A 24,784-nucleotide genomic window follows, 5' to 3' on the forward strand; every position below is an offset into this window, starting at 1 on the left:
TCATATGTTCTGCTCCTATATTTTCAGGTTACAATATATCCCAATGCCTGAAGGAAACTTTGGAAGAGATTGGGCGACTGCCGTGGAGTTTATTGCAGCAACCCACTTCCCAACTAACTTCGACAGCACTAACAATTTTCAAATTTTCCTACCACATCGGATACTTGTTGACGGAGATGAAGCCCCAAGCATTGGGGACTTAACTGAAGAGGAAAACAGAGTGCTGTTTATATTACAGTGGATCAATAAAATGAACAAGGTCACAGGTAGGTGTTATCCTAACTTTTTACAATGTGTGCTAAAATTGGTGCCCCCTGGTAGCTTCTATTCCCTTGTGGTATCCATATATTTTTAATGAAATGTACCTAGCAATGCTCAAAGTAGAATTCATTCCATGTAGAAGTGTAACAGCGAAAGACTCAATAGACCACAGAAATATTCTGTTGTTTTTCAACTTCACACTTATTTATTGTGACTTATATACCTCTCAAAACTCAATGTATATGCAGTGGACTTTACGTAGCTATAGAAATGAAAAGGCCATGAAACATAAAAATAAAATATAATAAACGAAAAATGTAAAAAACAAATGTTTTAATGCATTGCCTCCCGCCCCCCTTACTCCATTACTCGCCGGTGCCCAGGTATTTGTGGGCTATGTTTCATTCAACCCTCTCTAAAGCCAATTCAGATTAGTGCATAAGGTGTAGGCAGGAAATCCGAAGGCGCTGTCCCACATGGGAAGCGAAAGGGAAGCAACAGGCAACAGACGGTGCTCTGGTCTCTGATATAGAGCTAAATGCTTCTAAGCTAGGCCTTGGCTGAGGCCTGGGCCTAGTAATTCTCGCTCCTCCACTTAATAACTCACCGGGAGGCCCATTCAAATGGTCTTAAATTCGATCCACAAGTTGTGGACATGACACTCACTATGCGAGATTTGAAAACTGAGAGGATAAAGTACTTAATTACCGGTGCTCCAAATCCCAGCGGTAGTCTCGTGCTGTCCCTATAATAGATTTCGATTCAGTCTTTTCTATCTAGCAGCTCCGTAACACAGTGTGCAAAGTGAGGAACCTCCGTGGGACAGTCCATAGCAGGCTGTAATGGCTCATCGGGATCAACACAGCAGGAGTCCCTCCTTCTGAATGGGACTCACGCTGTGTGAATCCTACCGGGCTGCATATGTCTGTAAGGGACACGCAGTAAGCATAAGACTGAATCAGTCACTCTCCCTGCGCACCTCTAACAGGCGATCGCACAGGTTTTATTTTATTTTAACAATACAGTATTGAAGCAGGGGGTCTCTGGAGCTGAATCACATTAATTTCAAGTCCGGGGACCCCCTGCTTCTCCTGTTACAGGCCCCTAATGAGGTGCCAGTATCCCAGCTATGTTTAAATTATCCCACGTCACAGCCCACGTGACCGGGACATTTAAACAATGCAGGGGTATACCGGCACCGCATACTGGGGCCTGTAACTCAGGAAGAAGGGGCCCTTAAGGCTGAAATGAATTTGGTTCGGCTCCAGAGCCCTGCTGCTTCAATAAAAGTGGCTTCATTACCTTAGCAGCTAGCCATTACAGCAATGAAGGGGTTAAGCCAAAGTACCTGGTTTATTGTGGGAAGTGGGGAAGGGTGAATGGGGTAGTTGCCCCAGGGTGGGTGGTTAGGCCTACCGAGAAGGTTGCGGGAGGGGTTAACCCCTTCATTACCTTAGTGGTAGTAACTGCTATGGTAATAAAAGGGTTAACTGCTCCCACCACACACCGAGAGGCCTAACCACCCACCCCAGGGAAACAACCCCCTTCACCCACCCCCTCTATCCCCAATAAAAATTACAATACAAACACCAATACAATACATTGAAACAACCCCCTTCCTCCCCCGCCAACACATACAGTACAGTAATGGGTAAAATCCCAATGATCCAGATCCATATAATTGCCCATTTGGCCATTAAAAAATAAAACATAACCAAAACATTACCCAGACAGTATACAGTAAATTAAATTTGTACTTACCTCTGCCATGATGAAGGCGTCCTCACCCTCCTCGTCTTCCTCATCTTCAGTGGGCAGTATTTTTGTTTTAATTGAAATGTAATGTATTTTATTCAGTGCTTGTTTTTTTTTATTTGTAGCTTTCCCATTCATTGCCATTGTGGCAAACCATGCCATAATAGGCATATTTGCGTATATGTGCATGGTTTTACTATTGTGACAATCAATGGGTAGTGGGGGTGGGGGTGGTTTTTAGTTATCCCGGGGAGTATGGTTAGGCCTCTCTGGTGAGTAAAATTGAGGAAAACTTCGGCGGTCACTGCAAACGTAGGAACTCAGCCACAGACGAATTAAAATCAATATTTATTCAAATCTTGGTGCTGGACATCACAGATATTCACATCCTCTGACGCGTTTCATTCTGTTAGGAACTTTATCAAAGATAAAGTTCCTAACGGAATGAAACGCGTCAGAGGATGTGAATCTCTGTGATGTCCAGCACCAAGATTTGAATAAATATTGATTTTAATTCGTCTGTGGCTGAGTTCCTACGTTTGCAGTGACCGCCGAAGTTTTCCTCAATTTTGCTGATTCTACCCTCACGGCTGGGGCACGCTAAGGATCCCCTGCACTACGGAGCAGACGTCACGATACCCCCTCCCCTTGCAGTCACGGGGATAGCCGGCATTCGTGATGCGTCCTGTGTAACCCTCCTGGACTCACCAGGCTGGCGACGGCGATGACATCATTCGGAGGCGCCGCACACGTGGAGTAATGCCGGGAGTTCAACGGAGCAAGCAGTGAAGACACCAGGCGGGTAAAGGGCAGCAGGTATCGGTTGGCTTATACGTGAGTACAGGAGAGGAGTTTCTAAACAAAGCTTCTCATCCTGTCTCCTTACGAACCCCTGCACAACGGCCCCCCCCCCTAAGGTTTATAAGTCTGCATAATTGTTGCTTCAGTTATATATTCAACGCTTCATATATTGATTGCAGTGGGATCACTTTCTTCCTTTTTTCCACCAAGTTTCAAAGTATACCAAGGCTTATCACTCGACCCATATCTACATATACACTTTCTAGAGCACCGAACATCATGGGGTTTACTCCCCTTATTCTATAGACTCTCTGGTGAGTAGCAGGAGGGGGTTAACCCCTTAATTACCATAGTGGTTAATAACCGCTAAGGTGATTAAGGGGTTGCAGGCCAATAGTTAGTTTTTTTATTTTATTGTAACTGTAACTCAGAAAGCAGGGGGTCCCCGGAGACTGCCTGCTTCAATACTGTGTTATTAAAATAAAATAAAAGTTGTGCGATTGTCTATTAGAGGTGCACAGTGACAATGCCTGATTCAAGTGCAGCCCAGTAGGATTCACACAGTGCGAGTCCCATTCAGAAGGAGGTACCCCCGCTGTGTTAATCCTGATGGGCCATTAAGTCTCTGTACTTACACTCCGCGTGCACAGATGGAAAAAAAAAGTGCCTACAGTGGCTTTTGTGAGGCGAGTGCGACCGACCATAGGGCTACATCTGTACCAAGAAAAGCAAGGAAATTGGCAGTGTGGATTAATCTTCAGAAATTTATTTCAGGTTAAAAAAGACAACATTTTGGCTGTCTGAACAAGGATATGACTGGGCAATAAACTACTGAATATCAATTCACAGTGCTTATTTCCTTGCTTTTCTCGATATCTGTCCCATGGGGAGGCAAAAGGAAGCAACAGTCACCTTTTTTTCTCCAATTCAATCCCGCCATCCCCCTCATCCCCTCCATAACACACTAGGCCCAGGGCATGGCTGAGGCACCACCATTGTCTCCTTAATTCCCAACAAGAGAGGTAATAAAATTGATACAGGTGGAAAACATTACACAAACATACACAACAGGGCAGACCGAAACACAGACACACCCACCACACACAACAGATTTTGCCTTCGCCTTCATTCCTCATATTCACTCCCTTAGTAATTCCTGCCATCTCCACCTCCTAACTATTGCAAGGATACACAAGTCATGGCACGACTACAATCCTAATTCACGCACACACCTTACTCCACCTTGACTGCTGCAACCTTCTTCTAGTCGGCATTCCCCTTTTCCACCTTTCCCAACTCCAATCCATCCAAAACACTACTGCCAGACACATCTACCTCCCTCACCGCTGCACGTCCTCTGCGCCACTATGCAAATTCCTACACTGGTTTCCTATATCCTTTAGAATCAAATTTAAAACCCTAGTTCTGATTTCCACAGCAATCAACAATGCTGCTTACATCTCAGCCTTCAACCCCAAATATAACCCAGAATGCGCCCTACATTCTGTCCATGACATTTGCCTTTCCTCCTGCCTTAACACCTCCTCTTAGGCTACGACCCTAGTGCCTGCGCTGCACACGCGCCTGCGAGGCTGGCGGCACGTGCAGCCGAGTTCCCCGGTCTGCAGTGAGCTGCAGGGGAATTGACAGGGGGGGGGGGGTTGGGGAAGTGACAGGGGCGTGGCCATGATGTCACCCGGCAGGTTTACCCTCATTGGCTGAACCGCCAGGGGGCATGGCCTAGCATTCCGTTGCTAGAGCTGATCACAATTTTAAAGTCAACCTGAAAAATTCGCCGCGCAGTGCGGCGGCCTCCCCTCGCAGCGGGCCTGGCCCCATTGAGGGGCGGCTCGTCCCTGCAGCGCCCACCATAGCAGGCGCTGCAGCAGCCAGCGGGGACCAAGCCTTAGGCCTCGGCCATGTTTGCTGCTTGCTTGCTGAAGCGTGCTGACGTGCGCTCCCGCTCAGCACTGAGCCCCTACAGCCGCAATTAGAGCGGCTTTAGTAGGGGCTCACCTGCGCTTCCGCGCGCTTGCGGAAGCGCAGGTCTTAGGGGAATTTAAAATTCCCCCGCTTGCCGGCGAGACAGGCCGGTCACGTGAGCGGTTCGCCCAATGAGGGCGAACCAGCTCCGTGATGTCACTGGTCCGCCCCCGGCCAGTGACGTACCCGCCCCCGCACCGCCCCCTGACTGCCTGCTGAGAGCGTGTGCGGTAAGCAACCGCAAGGCCAGGGAAAGCACCCGCTTTCCCTGAGCCTCAGTGCGCCTCAGCGAGCAAGCAGGGAGCATGGACTCGGCCTTACTCATGCCTACAAGATTTATCCTGTGCTGCACCCTCTCTATGCAATTCCCTACCATGCACCGTCAGACTCTCCCCCTGGCTTCAGACATATAAAGATTCTCTGAAAACTCACCTTTTCAAGGAAGCCTATCTGGCATTCCCCTAACATCTACAACTCCCTCCCCCCAACCCCCACCTGCCCATCTGTGAAGTTAGACCAAACGGCACGCTTACACCCCCTAACATTCACACCTAGAAACCTAAATAGATTCAACTGTGCAGCTGGACCCTACTCCACCCTGAGGCATACGCTGTCCAACAATGATCAGCCACTTTACCTTTTATTTCAATATTATTATTATACCCTGCCACGGTGGGCCTACCATCACAATAATGTATTAACTTCTCATTTAATTCGTCATTTCTGGGCTAGAAAACATTTTATGAGCATGTGATATTTCTCCAGCAGATTAGGCAGCAAGGTTACTGACCATCATAAACGGGTCACTAATACAGTATAAGGTATTGGTCTCCCATGAAGATGACTATTGGCTACAATTATGCTTTCGACAAGAACAAAAATTGGGTTTTCTTCTGAACCCCAAGATGGGTGACCAATTTACAGTATGTTATATGTTCTCCGGCTGCTTTGTTTTGTTTTACATTTTAGTTCGTTTTATTTTTCTGCATCTGAGATAACTAAAAATATGACTCCATTCTAACAACTGAAATTTAAAAATCTCCCTTTCTCATTTCTTTGAGGACATGCTTGCAAGAAGATATGAGTAGCAGTCTTTGTATGAGCAGCAATTGTATTTAGGCTGCAATATTGTATTTATCGATCTCTAAGTAATGGCACAAGTGACAGTGATGGTGTTGCTACTTTTGACAATGTCAGCATTAATGATAAGAATGTTATGGAACAAGTAAAAACCATCTGAGTCTCATCTGGCACACACTAGCTCAATGGTAATGAGTCACAGAGAGCAGAATTCAGTTCACAGGCATCAATCATATATCTATTTTCTGAGGCTCTGAATAATAGGATCCTGATCAGGCATAAGACCAGTCACTTAGTACATTGATGTGTTGATATCTAGAAGGCAGATGCACCCACTGACGTTATGTCCTTGAACAAGTATTTCCAATATACCTTTTGTCAATATAACTGTAACAGAAATAAATGAACGTACTATACTTACTTTCGACTATTTACACGTTTTACAAAAATAAGTTTAAGGCAATTTTTTATTATCAACTGTCCTATCATATAGAATTTCATGGGCTCTTCAAAGCCTTTAGTGTGCCTTGTTTAACAATTGTATTGCTGAAAATAAAACGCCCTTAGGCAACAAGCCAGGGGCAACATGCTTCTCCCCTACAACCTTGGCTTTTTGCTCAGAATTTGACAGGGCAGTTAACTGGGCTAATTGTGCGGGGCAAGTGAAAAGTTGGGCTTACCAGTTTGTTTGTCAAACAAAGTACCACGTAGGGTTTGATGATTGGATTGCGGTTTAAAGCAAGTAGCTGGTTTAGGATGGAAGAGATTTTATAAGTAGGCACCAGCAGGGCACAAAGGGGACTTTTAAATTGCTATTGGTCAGGCAACTATAGACAGTGTCCAGTGATGTCAGTATCCACCACACAAAACACTTCAGAGTTATTGTTACAGGCTATTGTGACGGTGAGGGGGTACCCAAGCCAGTAATAAAGGTATTTGGCCCGGCTGGGTGCCCCTTAGCCATATGGGGGAATTGTGATTGTCAGCTCTTCAACCCAATCATGGCATGCAACTGCATTTGTAATAAAGATGTATGTGTATTTTTACTGTTCTAGGAGTGCCAACCAGTGGAGATGTGCAGGGCGTGAGTTTCAGGGGTGATTTTACGGTAAAATGTTGTCAGGGTGTCTTTGGGTAGAAGGGGGCCAGTGTTGCGGGTTACCCCTAAACATGTACTCAGGAATCCCCCCAGATTCCTGAGGACATGAGGAACACAGACCACCGGATAAAATCCTCCCTAGAAAGCAGTGTGCAGCTCACCGCCAAATGTCCCTGCTTCAGCACAGGCCAGGCAGTAAGAACGGGCATGAAACTAAATTACATTACAGGTCCCGGTATATGCCCAAACCCCAGAAACCAGTGTGGGGTTCAGTACATCTCTCAACAAGTATAAGGTGAAGAGAGTTATAGGTGTTTTAAGTTAAAGTGTAGAGTGTCAGTTCTGCGACCCAGTGATGGCTGTAATACTGTAATTGTATTAAAAACCATCTGTGTGTCTCCCACCAGGCATAAGGTGGCGAGAATCATATCATGTTTTAAATGTATTGGTTATTGGAACAGTGTTTCCCTGTAAACCGCACAAAGGAAAAAAGGGTTTTAAAAAGCAGCAGCTTACAGCACAGCGCATAGCATAGCATTTAGCTAACTTCAGTTAGGAAGGTCCTGAAGCGCTGAGTTCTGCTGTGAGTGCTGCTGGAGTAAAATCCTTAAAAAGGTAATAAAGGTATATAAAAATTGATGTATAAAAGTCCTCAAGGGTTATGTTTTTGGTAAAGTAATGTTCAGAGGAAGTCATTCAGTGTGGATGAAGGTCAATTTGCATAGGAAACAGAGGAAGCTACCCCGCCCCCAAGCTTCAAAGGACCAGTTTCAAATGCCGTCCAGGATATGAAGTGTTAACCATGTGTTAGAATGGATATGGAAGTGTTAGACCCTGTGTTAGCAAGAAGGGGTGAAGGAAGAGACTTCAATAAGCCATCCTGCCAAATGGGTGTTCTGTCCAGACTTTCCGGCGCTGAGCCGGCAGGGGGTCTAGCATGACAAATGGGAAAAGATGGCATTTGTCGCACATGCCCAGTTGCTATGCTGAAGCTCCCAGTGCCAGTCTACACAGGACTGGCAAACTCCAGGATAGGTGGGATAATTTATTCCCACGTAGAGATTGGCTGGCCAGGTTAGGTATAGGGAGTTTTAACCCTATAATAATCCGTGCAGCCCATCAGGAATCAGTTCCATCTGAGTTCCATCTAAGAGTCATCATGCGGTAACAGATTCATCTAAGATTTATCATGCAGTGAAAGATTTGTCCTGTAACAAGACTTAACATCGTAACTAGTAAGTGTATTTTTCGTTGTAATTGTAAATCAAGCTGTGTATGTTCATTCATAAATTACAATTTATTTTATCTCTTGCTTTGCTCAATCAAAAGATCCGGGTAATTAAGGTGTTAAAAGCATTGGTCTCCCGTGACAGCTATTCAGTCTAATGGTGGAGACTGGTTGTGTGATTGCTTAGCAGCCACTTGTTCAACAATTGGCAATGGACATTGGGAGCTTTGTTTCACCTCACGAAGGGCTGTCAGAGGTTTCATTGGCACAGAAGCGAATCAAGCCGGGGAGGAGACAATACAGTTAATATTCAGCATAATTATATGGGTTCCTGTGTATGTGAAGGCTGTTTTAAGGAGGCTATGAGTTGTGATGCCACACCACTCAGTCTTCACTTGTCTTTATCAGTCAAAGTAAAGCTATGGAATGGTGTTGGATTGTATCTGTTGTAGCTGCTACTTTCCAGTAAGGAATTTTTAGGCAAAGGTGAGAGGGTGAGTGACAACAATTCTGACAGGAGAATGCCATTTACTAGATTTTTCAGCAACTGGTTGTGTTTTCTGCATATATGCCAGTGTAATTAGTGTTGTACACTTTTTAAGTACATTGATATAATTTTGGAAGTCTAAAAAACATATACTGCAGTGGCTTTTGTGATTCACTTACCAAGATCAATGGTCCACCCAACTCCTAAGTAGGACATGAAAGATGTAGACTTATGATTATTAATAATAACATAACATTGTTAGAATTTCCTTCCATTAGCTGCCTGCCTGCATTATTTTACTGTGTCATCAGGTCTGTAAAAAGGGTTTTGTTGAATCTACAGTACATCAAGTCTTATTGCAAGTGGCAGAATTTTTGCAAATTGCATTATGAATGCTCAGGTGCAATTATCGTTTAAAAAGGGAAAGTGGTCCCAGTGTCAATGCCTTTAATAGAGATTAGTTGGGGAAAGTGATTCTTTGCAGGATGGAGGCATAGTTAGAAATGTACCGATAGAGAAAAGGTAAAACATCTGTGGGAAGGTTTTTTACATCGGTTTTTGGATCTTGGGAAGATAAACTAATATCTCTAAATGAACATCAAGAGGTGGTACGGGGAAAAAATAGAAAATAATTGTTGATTGGCAGGATGGAGGGCCAGTTTCATATTCCACCTCTCGTCACCAGAAAAGAAAGAGCTTTGCACATTTATTCTTATTGATCATCTGTCTTAGTCAGCTTGGGTCTCTTTGAATGCTGATATACAGTACTGTAGACAAGATGCTGTGTAGCATATCATATAAGTATGTTGAGTATGCCTTCTATTTGGTGAGAGGGTAGTAATGGTGCAGTTTTAGCCAAAGTACAAGGGCATAAAGTATGTACTATATCAGGGCAATAGTGCTGCAATTATGGGGAAAAACAAATGCTCCAGATGTATGAAAGCAATAATCCTATTAATTTCAATCTTATATTTTTATTTGATACATATAATGCAATTCTTTGTCCCATAATTGTATCACTTTGCTGCGATACATAAGCACCACAGAGCCAGTGACAGTATTTCGATTATCGCCTATTCATCATACATACAAGAAACAAATCAGAGAGAAAGAAGATGCAGTACACCTCAAGCTTTGCAGGTTCAAATCACAATGAGGAGCGCCACTCCTCAGGATAGGAAATACAACAGCAATTACAATAGTGCACAAACTTCACAAATGTAAATCCTTGCACAGAGAATGGATTTATAAAAATCAGGATTTTTTTCAACCTGATCTAAACTTTGTCAGGTAGTAGACAAAACACAGCCCTATGCACATTTTACTTTGCTCTTGAGGGGGCGATACCACCTGAAGAGCAAGGTGAAACGCGCATTAGGAAATGTTTGTGTATCAACTAACTATAGCACAGATCAACAGCCCTCCTTTAAGTCAGGGTTCATAACGTACTGTTGACAAAATCCATGACTGACATTACAGTATTTCCTCTGAGGTTAACGGGAATCCACAAAACTAATAATATGCCAAAACAAAAGCCCTTAGTCATTTCCTTAGCATAGCCTTAATGTCATGTAAGCACTGCCTTGCGTTAGCTTCAAATAACATGGCGTTAAGTGCAGAAAAGTGGTGTAGCGCACCGCGATCCAAAGGAAGAACAGGTCTGGCCAAAAATGAAAAATCTTTATTGAGGTATCATAAAATCAAGGGATGCAGCCCTTCTACGCGTTTCGTGCATAGCACTTTATCAAGAAGTGTTTTTGCATGTGTAAAAAGCGTTTTAATAACAATGGCTGCCAAATCTCGCGATATTTGGTGACGTCACGATCGCGTCATATCCAATGGGAACTGACTGACCCGCGCATGCGCATCGCGGCTCTAAACGGGGGAGGTACCAGTCTTCACACCAACTCCCCACCACTACTAAGGAACGCCTCCAGGGGAGTGCCAAACAGGGAGGAGAGACGTGTGAGAAACTGCATCCGCCCCCATCCTGGCTCTGCGTTCCTGCTTGTGGGGAAAACATTGCAAGAGTCTATTAATGGCATCTAAACTGTATGTTACTCAAAGAATTTGTGTGCTTAATGCCATATTCAACCCACTATGACCACATACAATGGGAGCCCAGATGTCTCCACCTCAGCCAGCCTATCATCCTGAAAGTCACCGGAGAAGGCTGAATATGAAGCACAGTGCCAGTCCCCCATGTCTGTGATCACATACATATTAAAGAAAAATAAAAAAATATAAAAAAAAAATAATAAAGATACCACATTTATCAAACATAATTGTTGACAAAATGTATACAAAACCATGAAATCATATATATTGTTCTATGTTCATAAATTTATTAAAGTACAATAATACTATGAAATCTAATGATTCAAAGGTAATTTGTGTGTGAAAAGAGATTATATAGCGAAACTGGGCAGCCATTTTACAAAAATCAAAACATACAATTTTATTAGTTAAAAAATATATATGTACATAACCAACATAAATAAAAACAATAAGTTCGTGTAAAAACAAATGAGCATCCTTGTGATGACAGTGAGATCATGAATAATGTAAACAACTATATTTTTTGGATTCTACATTTCGTCTTGTGGGGTGCCTTAAGGAGGTTACATATTACACATTGTTTGTGGTATAACAATATTCATCACATCAGTAAATTGATCAGTGGCCATAGTGACCCGAGATTGGCAGCTAAATATATAACAACAATTTTATATCATATTATAACTCAATGTATTGTCCATTAATCTGGTTTGTTGACAGAAATGGCATGGGGAAGTTTCCAGGAGGTTTAGGGGAAGGTTTTAATCAAAAAGAGTCATATTGTCATGACAATGATAATAAAGATACCATTATCTCAAAAAGTGGTTTATGGTCCATTCCACATTTATACCTTCAGGAAATCTCGTTCTCAACGTAAATATCCAAAAGGACTCTCTACAGTTAAAGGTATTAACAATGTTTTCCCCACAAGCAGGCATGCAGAGCCAGGATGGGGGCGGATGCAGTATGCTTTTTACACAGTGCAAAAACACTTCTTGATAAAGTGCTATGCACGAAACGCGTAGAAGGGCTGCATCCCTTGATTTTATGATACCTCAATAAAGATTTTTCATTTTTGGCCAGACCTGTTCTTCCTTTGGATCGCGGTGCGCTACACCACTTTTCTGCAGTTCTGGACATCACTCTACAGCAGCACGCGATGGAGGGGAAACTCTGGTGAAAGCAGTGGTACAGTGAGTACATAGGGCCAGCCCAATGAGGCAGAGGAGGCTGTCCTAGGACTACCTACCCCTACCTTCAGGGTATCTGGTGCCCGAATTTATTGAGACTCTAATGAATGTATCTTAAAATTGTCAAATCCAGACTGCATTCCCCTCCTACCTGTGTATAAGGACACTTCAGAGCACCTTACTCTATCCTAACATGGCGTTAAGCCTGTCTTATGGCAAAGGTGGCGTTACTTCCATCCAGACCCTGAATAGGTGTGGATAAGGCTGTTAGTTAAATAATATCTAACTGTGGTGTTACATCCATCCAGAGCCTGTAAAATCCTTATTTCAGGGTCTGAATATGTGTAACACCAAGTTTAGCAACGACCTAACTAACATCTTGTTAAATCCCTGCGTTAACTTTAACAGACCTCTGTCGATATGAGTTGTTAGTGGAAACACCTCTTTACATATCATTAGCATTAATGTCCATTATAGTTCTCACACGCAGGGCCCTCACTATCTGTTTGGTCATGTTCGTCCTCACGTGTATGTAACTGTTTATGTTTTTTTAATATATATAACTCTGTACCCCATTGTACTTCACTGCGGAATATGTTGGCGCTTCACAAATAAACGTTGATAATAATAATAATAATAATAACTTAAGTTAATAAGTTAACGCAATACCCTCCCTAGCTTAAAATAGCAATTAATACTACTGTAAATTAGTGAGCTTTGAAGTTTCCCATTAGCACTTAATGATGCATTAACTTAAACATCTTATTGAGTCAATAACAGAGCTCTGTGGATCTGGGCTAATGTTTTTATTTAGTTCAAATAAAATCCTGGTTATCAATCCATCCTCTGTGCAAGAATTTACTTTTCTGCAGTTTGTGCACCATTCCCATTGCAATTGCGGTTGCCTATTCACCCTGAATATTTGATGTTGCTAGTCATCCCGCCTCAGGTAAGCCCTATGAACCTCCTTTCACTCCATAGGCACACAGCATTGCCCTCTAAATGCCCATATCATCATGGGCCATGTTCCTAATCATAAACTCCCCATCTAAATATTTGGGGCCCTTTTTTTCTTAACCCAGTTTAAAAAATAACAATATACACCTAACTTTCAAACACTAAGGTGTCTATTTATTAAAGTCCCCAGCTGCAAAAAAAACAAGATCAAAGAGAAGGACTTCTATTGAAAGCAATTGGCATTTTTTGTTTGATAAATCTGATGCAACTCTTTGTGCACTGGTTTCCCCCCTCTATTGCAGCAGCCACACATAAATGACTCCCTATGTAATTTTCTCCAAAGCTCCAGGGGAATTATTGGCCATTAGATTTTTTTCCCTGTCTGTATCTATCTGTGCCAGATTTTATATATGAGCCAGATAATAGATTCTACTGCAAGATGTGTATCAAGTAAACCTTTGCGTTTCTCCATGCATTTACTATTCTAATTACTCAGTAACACTTGAGACAAAATATGTGCAAAGTAATTTGCTTTATATATGTAAGAGAAGCAAACTGACTTGGGGGATGTATCCGTTTTAAACTGCAGTTGTCATAACTTTTGAAGCCCCAAAGCTTTAATCCCTATCTTTATGAACACTTATTGTCCTCCAAGTACAAACTGCAAAACAATCGTTAATTGAGATGGAGGAACACTTAAGTGCTACAAGTACCATTTAATCGCTTTCATGCCAGAGGGGCAAACAATGCAATGCACTGCTTGCCACTCTTGAGGTCAATGGTTACAATAAAAACATAGGTTTGAGGATCAAAAGTAAGATCAGGAAAGCAAACATTCCACAACAGCACAATATTTCTGTATTTATCTCATTTATTTTGCTTTGTCCCTTTGAACTCTCTTGTTCATACTCTTCATTGAAATGTACATATTTTCAGCTAATAAAAATATTGTATCAAAATATCGACCACATTGCCTTTACTTCTGTACACTAATGAAATGTTTCACTTTAGAAACCATATTCAGCATATAAATCTCATAAACTCAACTGTCACAACTAATCTCGAGTAAGATTTTCTATTTAGATTTTTTTTCCGTTATGGTAATATTGCTTGCCAAACTTTATGTACTTTAATGGATAATTGAATGTAGACTTTGCTGACTTAATAATCCACGATGAATAATTGAATGCCTTCACTTCAAATTTAATTTTCTGAATTGATTTAGTCAAATATATTCTGGGTATACAAGGAAACCTATGCCACACGCTGTATTATTCTCTAAACAATTCTCCACAATTCTTCAGTCATTCAGCATTCCATCAAAGATACAGTAGAGGCAACTCTTATTCTAACAAAAACCAGTGGCAATTCCCCAAAAGACCCAGGAAACACCCAGGTACATTCTGAATACATGCCTTAAACTTTCCTTAAACTAGCCCCAGCATTTCTGCATTGATTAATGGCCTATCAGATTAACAGCGGGGGTCCCTTCCAGTCCCATTCAAACTGAATTGGACTGCCAGGGATCCCTGCTGTGTTAATCCTATGGGTCGTTAGTCAATGCAGAAATGCCTTAAACGTGCCTCAAACTAGCCCAGAACATACCCAGCACATACCCAGAATGTAACCCGGCTAGTTTACAGCAAATGTTAGAATAAACGTTGCCTCTACTGTATATCAAAAAGTTCATAATACTCATTTACTCATCTACACTGAAGGGGTTGGGAAAACTATTACACGTTGTAATTAAAAAGGGTTTGTTGTGTATTTATTATACTTTCAAAATAGAAGAAAGCCCATGAAATTGTGTAAGTAGATTGTTCTTTATGGCACATAAGTATAATAGTGAAAATGTACACATACAGTAATGTAAAACAGCTGATCGGTTCTCCCCATGGTTCTGCTGCAGTCTCCCAGGAGAGCTCCACTCGTACTCCTGTGTATTTATTAAAACCACAATTTGTTCTCATTACCAATATATCCCAACATGGGCTTCATTCATGCTTGCCAAAATTATATCTGAGTGAGTGTAGCTTGACTTAAGGGTGGTTTGTATTTACAATTAACTTCACTATACTTCCAGTGAACATTAAAGGGACAATCCCCCCTAGGACCTAAGTAAATTAATTACAGTGACATATTTAAGAGGTCTCATCTGGGTAATTTATACATGTTTTACCCAAATCTGACACCCACAGTATAAGTATTTGATCTCCTCTGGCTCCTTTATATAGGATGTCACTGTGTGTTCAGAAAGTGCTTGTGCAGCCAGTCTCCCCTCCCTAGCTCCCCTTATCTTTATTGGCTCTGTGATAAGGATAGGATGGGATAAATGTAACAAAACACTAGATTACAAAAAAAACCCTTTAAGAGGCCCCTAAAAAATTCAACCTGTTTCTAATTTCCCCATAAATTCAACCAGCCAAACCCTTGCTATTAGCATTGTTTGATTTGTTTGCAGAAACCAGTTAGGCCCGGGGTGTCAAACGTCAGGTCTGCGGGCAGCATGCGGCCCACTGAGCATGCAGAGCAGCACAAGAGTATTACGTGGGGCGGAAGTTCCTGGCAAATTTTTTGTGGAGAGCCGGCATGGGAGAGGGTCCCGTTCTGCCTACCTGTGTGGGGGAGAGGTGTTAAATCGGATGGAGGAGGGGTGTTACAATGGAGGAGGGGGGGATATTAATATGGAGGTGGGGGAGAGGCATGTTAAAACGGAGGGAGAGGGATGATAAAACGGGGTAGAGGTGTGTTAAAACAGGAGGAGTGTGTTGTTAAAAAGGAATGTGGAGGGTCATTATTGTTTTAATGTATATAAATGAGCTTACAGCACATTGATGCAATTAGGATAGCTTCTTTTTCATTGCTGGTTGATAAAAAAAAAAAAAGCCTAAAAATTACCATCATGTCAATGATGATGATGATAACTCAGCCAAGGGTAACCTTTTCAACCGTGAACCAATGACATAAATATGCAAAAGTGAACCTATAATAAATACTGTATACTGTATGTAAAATCTTGATTACTGATCCTTTATATATCTATATATAAATTATTGAATTTTGTGGTGTTGTTGCTAGATGTGGTGAATCTGATTGGTCCGTGGGTCCGCGACTCTCATTGGCCAACAGGTACGCTGACATCACAGACACACCTACTCCACTGTGACACATACACACACATTCTGCCACAGACTCTCACCCCAATACACTCACCATACCTCACCCACAGCTCACCTCCCCGCTGGCTCCCCCCCACCATCACCCCCCCTCACCCACAGCTCACCTCCCTGCTGGCTCTCCCCCCCCCCACCCACAGCTCCCCTCCCTGCCATCACCTCCCCACTACCTTCCCCCTCAGCGCACCTTCCCCCCCATGCCACCGGCTCACAATATTAAAATAGCGCTCCGCACTACTCCACCCTGACCGCACGATTTGTTGAAGGGGGAAGGCGCGCCAAGTGGGAAGGTAAGAGGAGTGGGGGTGGAAGTCGAATGGGAGGGTGGTGTGGTTTTAAAATGGGGTGGTGGTATAAAAGGTTGTGTGTTTACATTTTTGATGGCTTCTAAAAGAGTAAAAGGCAGGTCAGGTCAACGTCAGAGAAGGCTATATTTATTATAGGGTAAGAAGGGTGCACAGTTCAAATCGTGCGGTAAGGGTGACGCCTGTCCACTGTCCTCCCCCTGTCCTCTCCACTGCCCCCCCCTCCTGTCCTGTCCACTGCCCCCCCCCCCTCCTGTCCACTGTCCCCCCCTACTGTCCACTGTCCCTCCCTCCCTCTGGGGGGGGGAACGGAGAAAGAGGGGGAGCACAGAAATAGGGGGAGAGGAGGGAGCAGGAAATTTAACTCACGGGCAACGCCGGGTCTCTCAGCTAGTATATATATGTACATTTTTCAGACCCTCTCACATTTTGCACATCAAATAGGTGCCACTTTTATTTCTCTAGTCGTGTTGAATGGAGATCCTGTACTGCCAAGCAATTCCTGCAGCTTAGCACACAGATTTCTTTCATGGGTATAGCTAGTCTTACAGGACATAAACAGGAAGTGCATCAGCTAAATACAGTACAGATGCAGCGGCCGTTATTCGAAACAAATCACAGAGCCATTTTCGTGTGCGCTGCTGTACTTCACGCGTCATTAACGCCACCAATCACCCCAGGCACACGTGTTTATCGAGGTTGCTTTGTTTGAATTTCATGGATTCTGTTTCTTTGTGTGCAATGAAATTAATGAATTGTAATGTGTACAGTACTGTGCTACTGTGGTACTCTGTCAATTTCAGTGTTTAACACTGTTTAACACTAAAATGCAATTTTCTGCACTTGCGTCCTAAGGCGGGAAGGGGCGGTAAGGTTGGAATAAATCCCGCGCCATGACATGGGTATTCCGAGGTATACAATGCGTGAAGTGTTCGAATAACGACCGCTGCATCTCTAGGTGCATTTGGAGGGCATGATGTTTAGTGGAAAAGAAACACAGCGCACGACTCATAGGGTTAATAAGTAATTATATTGAATTAATAAAATTTGATAATATTGCACGTACAAAATAATCAGTTATTCAGGCAGGACATGTTTGGGGGGCATGTTACCACTCTTGGACACAAATAACTTGCTTCTTGGGGATTGTTTGTAAGTAGCTGTCTCCAATCCAGATAGAAGCGTTCCTGGTGTGATGTACCATTGGTGACGTCTGTGGCGTCATTTGATGCTGTGATTCAGAAGGAGGTCAGCAGTAAGGAGGAGGCCACCACAGGCGAGTCTTCCCATCAGGCCTGTGGCATCTGTATATGGGGCGCTCATTTTTGCCCCCTAAATTTTGCCGCCCTAGGCCTGGGCCTCTCAGGCCTAATGGGAAATCCACCACTGTTTGAGCCCTATTTAAAGTCCAGGAAGTTACTCTGTTCCTTGCGTTGCAACTCTGCTCCTCGCTACAGTGCACGTCCCTTTTCCTGTCTCCTCCCAGCTAAGAATACTGCCTACTTCAGATCTGCTCTGGACTTTGCCTTGCCTAGCCCCACAAGTTACCTTCCCTGCTAACTGGTGTATGACCTCGGATTTGTTCTGGACTTTGCCAATGACTATAACCTCAAGTTATATTGCCTGACAACCTGTGAATAACCCTGGATTGCTTCTGACTGCTCTGTCTAACCCCCTTTACTATTATTTTTGTTCCTGAGTCTCTGTTTTAGGTAACATAACATAAACGAGGATGGTGCGGGAGGGACAAGAAACAGATAACGAACTAAATAGAATAAATAGGGATGGGGAAATAGCAAGGGGTCATGGAGGTAGAATGGGGGCAAGTGGTAGTTTGGCAATCAGCAATCAGGGAGACACCCATATTAAATTCAGATAATAGTAGAAAACTACTAAAGACTAAATCCAATTGGAGTAGAAAGGCAGGAGCAGATAAGATAATAATACAGATTTTATAATAAACTTGAAAAAATTAATAAATGCGTGCTTGCTAATGCAAAAAGCCTGACATAAAATGCTGGAGCTTGGGTTATAAATTACAAAGGAGTCTTATGATATCATAGGAATTACTGACACATAGTGGGATGAAACTCAAACTGGGCAGCTAATTTAGAGGATTATTCCCTTTTTCAGAAGGATCAAGCAAATAGAAGAGGAGGTGGAGTATGTTTATATGTTAAACCGGATCTAAAAAACAAGGGAATATGTTTATGAAGGGAATGATAAAAATGTAGGGACCTTGTTGATAGAAATTAGCAGTGGAGGTAAAAGTACAAAGAAAATGTTTGTAGGGATATGCTATAAACCACCATATATCTGTGAGATTAAGGAAGCTAAAATACTTTTGCAAATGGAGAAGGCATCAAAACTAAGTCATGCTTGCATACTGGGTGATTTTAATTATCCAGTCCTAGACTGGGGCGATTAGATTAGCATTACAAAAGGAAACAGTTTTTTTGGGGTGCATAAAAACAATTACATGACCTAAATTTTTGAGGAACCAACCAGGAGATGGGCAAAACTGCATTTGGTAATATCAAACATTGTACTGTAGAAGTAATAACAAATATTCAAGTCAGGAACATTAGGGAAACAGTGATCATAACATGGTCTTATTTTAAATAAATTATCAAAAATCATATTACATGGGTTCAACAAAGACTTATACTGTATTTTTAGAAAAGCAGATTTTAATAAATTGTGGAAAAAATCTACAAGGAATAAATTGGGACTATGTATTTGCTGGGAAAGATGAGGAAGATAAATGGGCAATCTTTAAACATTGTTAGAATAGCAAACTTATCACTGTATACCTTTGGGTAACAAATATAAAAGAAACCAGTCTAAACCAATGTGGCTAAATAAACGGGTAGCGGAGGAAATGGGAAAGAAGAGAAAGGCATTTAGATTCTGAAAGTCAAAAACGACAGAGGCATCGTATCAGAATTATAAGGAATGTAACAAAAGTTGCAAAAAAGCCAATTAAATTAGCAAAAATTGAAAATTTAAAATGAATGCAATAAATAGAAAGTAAGACCAACTCCAAAAAGTTCTTTAAGTACCTAGATATACGACACTTTCAGTGTGAGTTGGGCACACATTATTGGAGGTAAGGAAAAAGCAGAGGTATTAAACAAATTATTTGCCTCTGCATTTACCAGGGAAGAATCAATTGCAATAATAGGGCCGAAGGAGGAAGCCACAACCTCTATATTAATGAACAATTGGTTAACTGAGGAATAAATTCATAGGGGGCGTGATAAAATTAAAGTAAATAAGGCACCTGGCCCTGATGGCATACATCCATGAGATCTTAAGGAGCCAAGTTCAGTACTAGCCAAACTATTACAGTTAATATTCAAGGACACACAAACCCCCTTCCACATTTAAGTGGTTAAAAGCTCACTCCATAGCATCTCCCACTCTCAGGGGAACTTGCTTGCTTGCAGTATGATTGTGACAAATCTAATACAGAGTGCTTTTCCTGGTAATGTACAGGTTAATAAAAGCTTCAATCAGACTTAGAACTATGCAACTAATTTTGACAGATTTATTATAAATCATTCTTCCTGGTAATGCACAGGTTATTAAGAATTTATATTAGTGTTAGGGACCCTTGAGATGTGGTCTGCCGTTTAGTGGCTCAGGGGCTTACAACACTTTGGCCAAAATGTTAAACTAAAAGACCATTTTATTTAATAGATATCTATACATATATATTTAGGCACTGTACCGTGTATAAGTTTAACTGGATGTGCACTGAGCTCTGTCTGTGTTTCATGTTCTGTCCTGGTTTTAAATCTAGCTTACAATAACCAGAGGTACATTAGGCTGATCTGTTTAAGCATAGTCACCTCCAAATAGTGAAGACTTTACCACTATATCGCACTTTTTTTCTGCAGACTGACAATTGATTTAACTAATTCAGCTGCATTAAGGAGGGAATATTTCTCTTCAACTTTGATAATAGCCCTCTAACATTACAATAAGGAGGGATTACTTAGTGCTAATATATTACCCCATATACATTGTATATGGTGATACAGGTCTGTGTGTCAAGCTTTTTAACAATATAGTTATTTAGCACATATCTCATCACACCCTGATTATAGCAGGCTTCTGACTGGGATATACGGTCATTTTTATTCTCATCTATGTACACCCCTTTATTTTAAGAGATATACCATTAAAATAATTTTTAATCCTTATCACTTACCATTACTATTACTATTTACTTTAGAGTTATAGAGTGCTACCAGCTGAGTCCTTTTTCTTTTGTGTATTCGTTATAACAATTCTCAGCACAGCACCAATACTCATTCACTCATTTAAACTGACTATTAGCTGAGCAGAGGTTTCTGTCCTCTTCCCCCTCCCCCCATCTGTATACCTAATATTCAAGGACGCCATTTCCAGAGGCTCAGTACCACAAGATTCGTGTAAAGCAGACATGGAGCTATACCACAACCAGGGAATTACAGACCTCTAAGCCTGACATCGATAGTGGGGAAACTACTTGAAGGTTTAGTACAGGATAATATTCAAGAATACCGAATGGAAAACAAAATAATTAGTAATAGTCAGCATGGATTTATGAAGGATAGATCATGCCAACCTAACCTTATTAGTTTCTTTGAGGAGGTAAGTAGGAATTTAGACCAGGGTAATGCAGTTGATGTGATTTACTTAGATTTTGCAAAGGCTTTTGATACAGTTTCACACTAGAGGTTAGTGTACAAAATAAAGCAAATTGGACTCGGTAAACATTTTTGCACCTGGATTAAAAACTGGTTGAATGATAGACAACAGAGAGTTGTCACAAATTAAACTTTTTTAGGTTGGGCTAAAGTTGTGAGTGGAGTACCGCGGGGGTCGGTAACGGGAACCCTGCTTTTTTAACTTGTTTATTAATGACCTTGATGTTGGAACAGAGCAAAGTCTCCATCTTTGCAGAGGACACTAAATTGTCTAAAGTAGTAGAATCAGAGCAGGATGTAATTTCTCTCTAGACTGGAAACTTGGCAGGTAAATGGCAGGTGAGGTTTAATACTGTACAGATAAATGTAATGCTATGCATTTGGGAAACAAGAATAAACAGGCAACACACAAATAAATGGGGCAAAATTAGGAGAATCTTTGATGGAGAAGGATTTAGGTGTGCTTGCAGACAGCAGGTTTAGCAAAAGTGCCCCAAATCTTGCAGTAGCTGCAAAGGCAAACAAGATCTTATCTTGCATTAAAGGGGCAATGGATGGAAGGGAAGTAAACATTATTATGCCCCTTTATAAAGCATTAGTAAGACCACACCTTGAATATGGAGTACAATTTTGGGCACCACTCGTTAGAAAATACATTATGAAACTAGAGAGAGTGCAGAAAAGAGCCACCAAATTAATAATGGAATGGATAATCTGATGAGGCTAGCTAAATTAGATCTATTTACATTAGAAAAGAGGCATCTGAGGGGATATGCTAACTATATACAAATATATTCGGGGACAATACAGGGCGCTTTCAAAAGAACTATTTATCCAAGGGCAGTACAAATGACACAGGGTCATCCCTTAAGGCTGAGGCCCTGGTGTCAGCGCTGCACGCGCACTTGCCAGGCTAGCGGTGCGTGCAGCTGAGATCCCCGGTCTGCGGTGAGCTGCAGGGGGAAAGATGGGGGGTCTTGGTGGAGGCGCGGCCATGATGTCACCCGACAGGTTCGCCCTCATTGGCTGAACCGCCGGGGGCATGGCCAGCGCTCCGTCCAAGTTGTGAACACAGATTTCCTGTCTTCAGAGAAATCTGGTCACGCAACGCGGCTGACAAGGTGAGTAGCGGGCCAGACCCCATTGAGGGGCAGCTCTTGTCCCTGCAGTGCATGCCATAACGGGCGCTGCAGCAGGGACCTAGCCAAACTTGGAGGGAGATTTCACCAGCAACCAAGGAAAGGGTTCTTTACAGTAAGGGCAGTTAAAATGTGAAATGCATTAACCAAGAAGACTGTGATGGCAGATACAATAGATATCTTAAAAAAAAGGTTGGACATCTTTTTTATTAAGGAAAGATATACAGGGATATACCAAATAAGTAAACATGGGAAGGATGTTGATCCAGAGAGAAATCTGATTGCCAATATTTGAAGTCAGGAAGGAATTTATTTTCCCCTTATGAGACATCATTACATGATATTTCACTGGGTTTATTTTGGTTTGCCTTCCTCTGGATAAATATACTGTAAATACAAATATAAGATAGTATCTGTCGTCTAAATATAGCATAGGTTGAACTTGATGGACCTATGTCTTTTGTCAACCTCATCTAATATAACGTTCTCTGATTTAACAGAGCTGAAAGCATTTAGGCCTGAGTGTGACTTCAAGTAAGGTAGTGTAACTTCAAACTTAATTATTCTTAAACTGGAATAACTATTTCTCTCTATTTGTAGGTGGTTTTGTTTTGCGGTTGTGGCAAAAAATGATGTGCTCGGAAGAAGGCAGGGCTGAAGGTCGAAATCTTCTTCAAAACATGGTTACGGACCCTAATCTTGTGTCACGAAACATTCTTGCTCTTCTTAAGGAACTGGCTAAAAATCCTCCTTGTGAAATGTAAACCTGTTCTCTTGAAGAAAAGACATACAAAATTAACATTTTATATTTAACATATAACACATTACTACTAGGAGGAAAGTTAAACTCTTGCAGAATTTCATTGTGGGGGAGCCTAGTTGACACTCACTTAATAAGTCAATGTTGTTACACCTAATTTTCTAATTATTACCTCTTGTTTAGCTCATTCCCTTCTCATTAAGAAACGTCTTGCTGAAAATATAAATGAGGACTCTGTTAATTAGTCTTCTAAGTGATTGTAAAAGGAGAGCTTGAAATAAAGCCAAGGAATAAATGGACTGAAACTGCACTTCCCCTGTATTCCGCAGAGTTGTCTGGCATGAAATAAGGCCATAAGCACATCTGGTGTTGGACAATTGATTTACCATAAGCACTTGACTGCAAGGGATCTCTGATTTAAATAAGTGATCGGTATTGCCAACTCATAGACGCAAATATCAATTTCATATAACCAACTTCACTGAACTTTGAAAACAGTGCCATTACCAAAATGAATGGTTGCTCATCTTTAAACACAATTATTGTTTTTCTTTAACCCCATTTGTTCTGAATAAGACATCAAGACGGAGAGCATTGACTGGAACCAGAAGTACATGGCTCTCAATATAATTCGATTCTTTACAGCATATCTTTAAAGAAGTAATTACTTATTTTACAGCAACAAGTCAATTTCATGCTTGATGTATATGTCCTTTTTGGTCAATTTTTCAAATTCTTCAATTCTATTTTCAGTCCTTAAAAAAAAACAAAAAACCTCAACCATGTTTTATAAACCAAAAATATAATAATAATAATAATAATAATAATAATAATAATAATAATAATAATAATAAGTTTCTGGACCGAGTTTGATTAAATGTTTTTTTGACCTTTAATATCTCTAGACACCGGGTTCAATTACATGGTGTCATATAAACTCTTAATATTGTGTCATTATTTAACAATTTTCAAAGGAAATAAAGTAATGAGGTTTAAAAAAGGATTTTTTTTGTCTCTTTAATTACTTGGTTCATAGATCAGAGAAATAGTATTTTAACAGATATCATGTATTATAATCTTAAAGTAATTACTGCAGCTGGCAGCTGTTGAATAATTAGGTTAATTTACACAAGAAATATTTTGCCACAAGCACTATTTGTATCATTAACCACATACATAGGGGCACATTGCAAGGACAGTACAATATTCAACTGTTTCTGGGACATCTGTAGGGCACGGGGATGACAAGTAATAAGAAAGGGAGTATCCGATGGGAAGGCAGTTTTGGGGCATGACATGTGCCAGCAGAGGAGTAGCAAGAACTGGGGCATTACATAGAGTGGTTGGGGAGTTTTAGTTTTAGAAAATAACCTGGAGAGGTTTCATAGTGAACTAGAAGGACATGGCAGTATGTGGAACCTTATAGACTTCTATAGAATCAGAATACATGCAGCAGATATACTCCCGGATCAATAGTTTAAAGTTGCTATATCCCTTCACTATGGGTATCCATGCATGTTGTTTCATGGACACATCAAATCTCAGGAAACTTTTTCAAAAGATAAAAATTATTTTGTCTTGTCCCAAATAATAACTAACTCCCATTTTGAGCATGTCTGATTACCCAGTAGATGAAGAAGGTTACTTTTTAAGTTCAAGTAAAGCATTACTTCCCACATAAAGCCTGTGTGCCTGGTATTAAGACATCTCATAGCCTTACATGGCACCAATGATTCCTTTAAAAAGGTGTTTATTTTTAGTCCTTTAATGAATCATGGAGGTGAACATGTCTTTTTATTTTAGCCATG

The 24,784-nt window shown here is 41.3% G+C and overlaps 1 protein-coding gene across 1 annotated transcript in view; it reads left to right on the forward strand.

Moving 5' to 3' along the window:
* Positions 1 to 23,748, forward strand: part of C4H6orf58 (chromosome 4 C6orf58 homolog) — a 45,756-nt gene extending 22,008 nt beyond the window's left edge. Inside the window, exons 5-6 of the mRNA XM_075594784.1 lie at positions 28 to 266; positions 22,817 to 23,748. Of these exons, the coding sequence (XP_075450899.1) occupies positions 28 to 266; positions 22,817 to 22,980 (403 nt within the window). The 3' untranslated portion in view covers positions 22,981 to 23,748. The remainder of the gene's footprint in view (positions 1 to 27; positions 267 to 22,816) is intronic.
* Positions 23,749 to 24,784: the final 1,036 nt, after the last annotated feature.

Source organism: Ascaphus truei, chromosome 4, assembly GCF_040206685.1.
Source record: "Ascaphus truei isolate aAscTru1 chromosome 4, aAscTru1.hap1, whole genome shotgun sequence".
Taxonomy (NCBI): domain Eukaryota; kingdom Metazoa; phylum Chordata; class Amphibia; order Anura; family Ascaphidae; genus Ascaphus; species Ascaphus truei.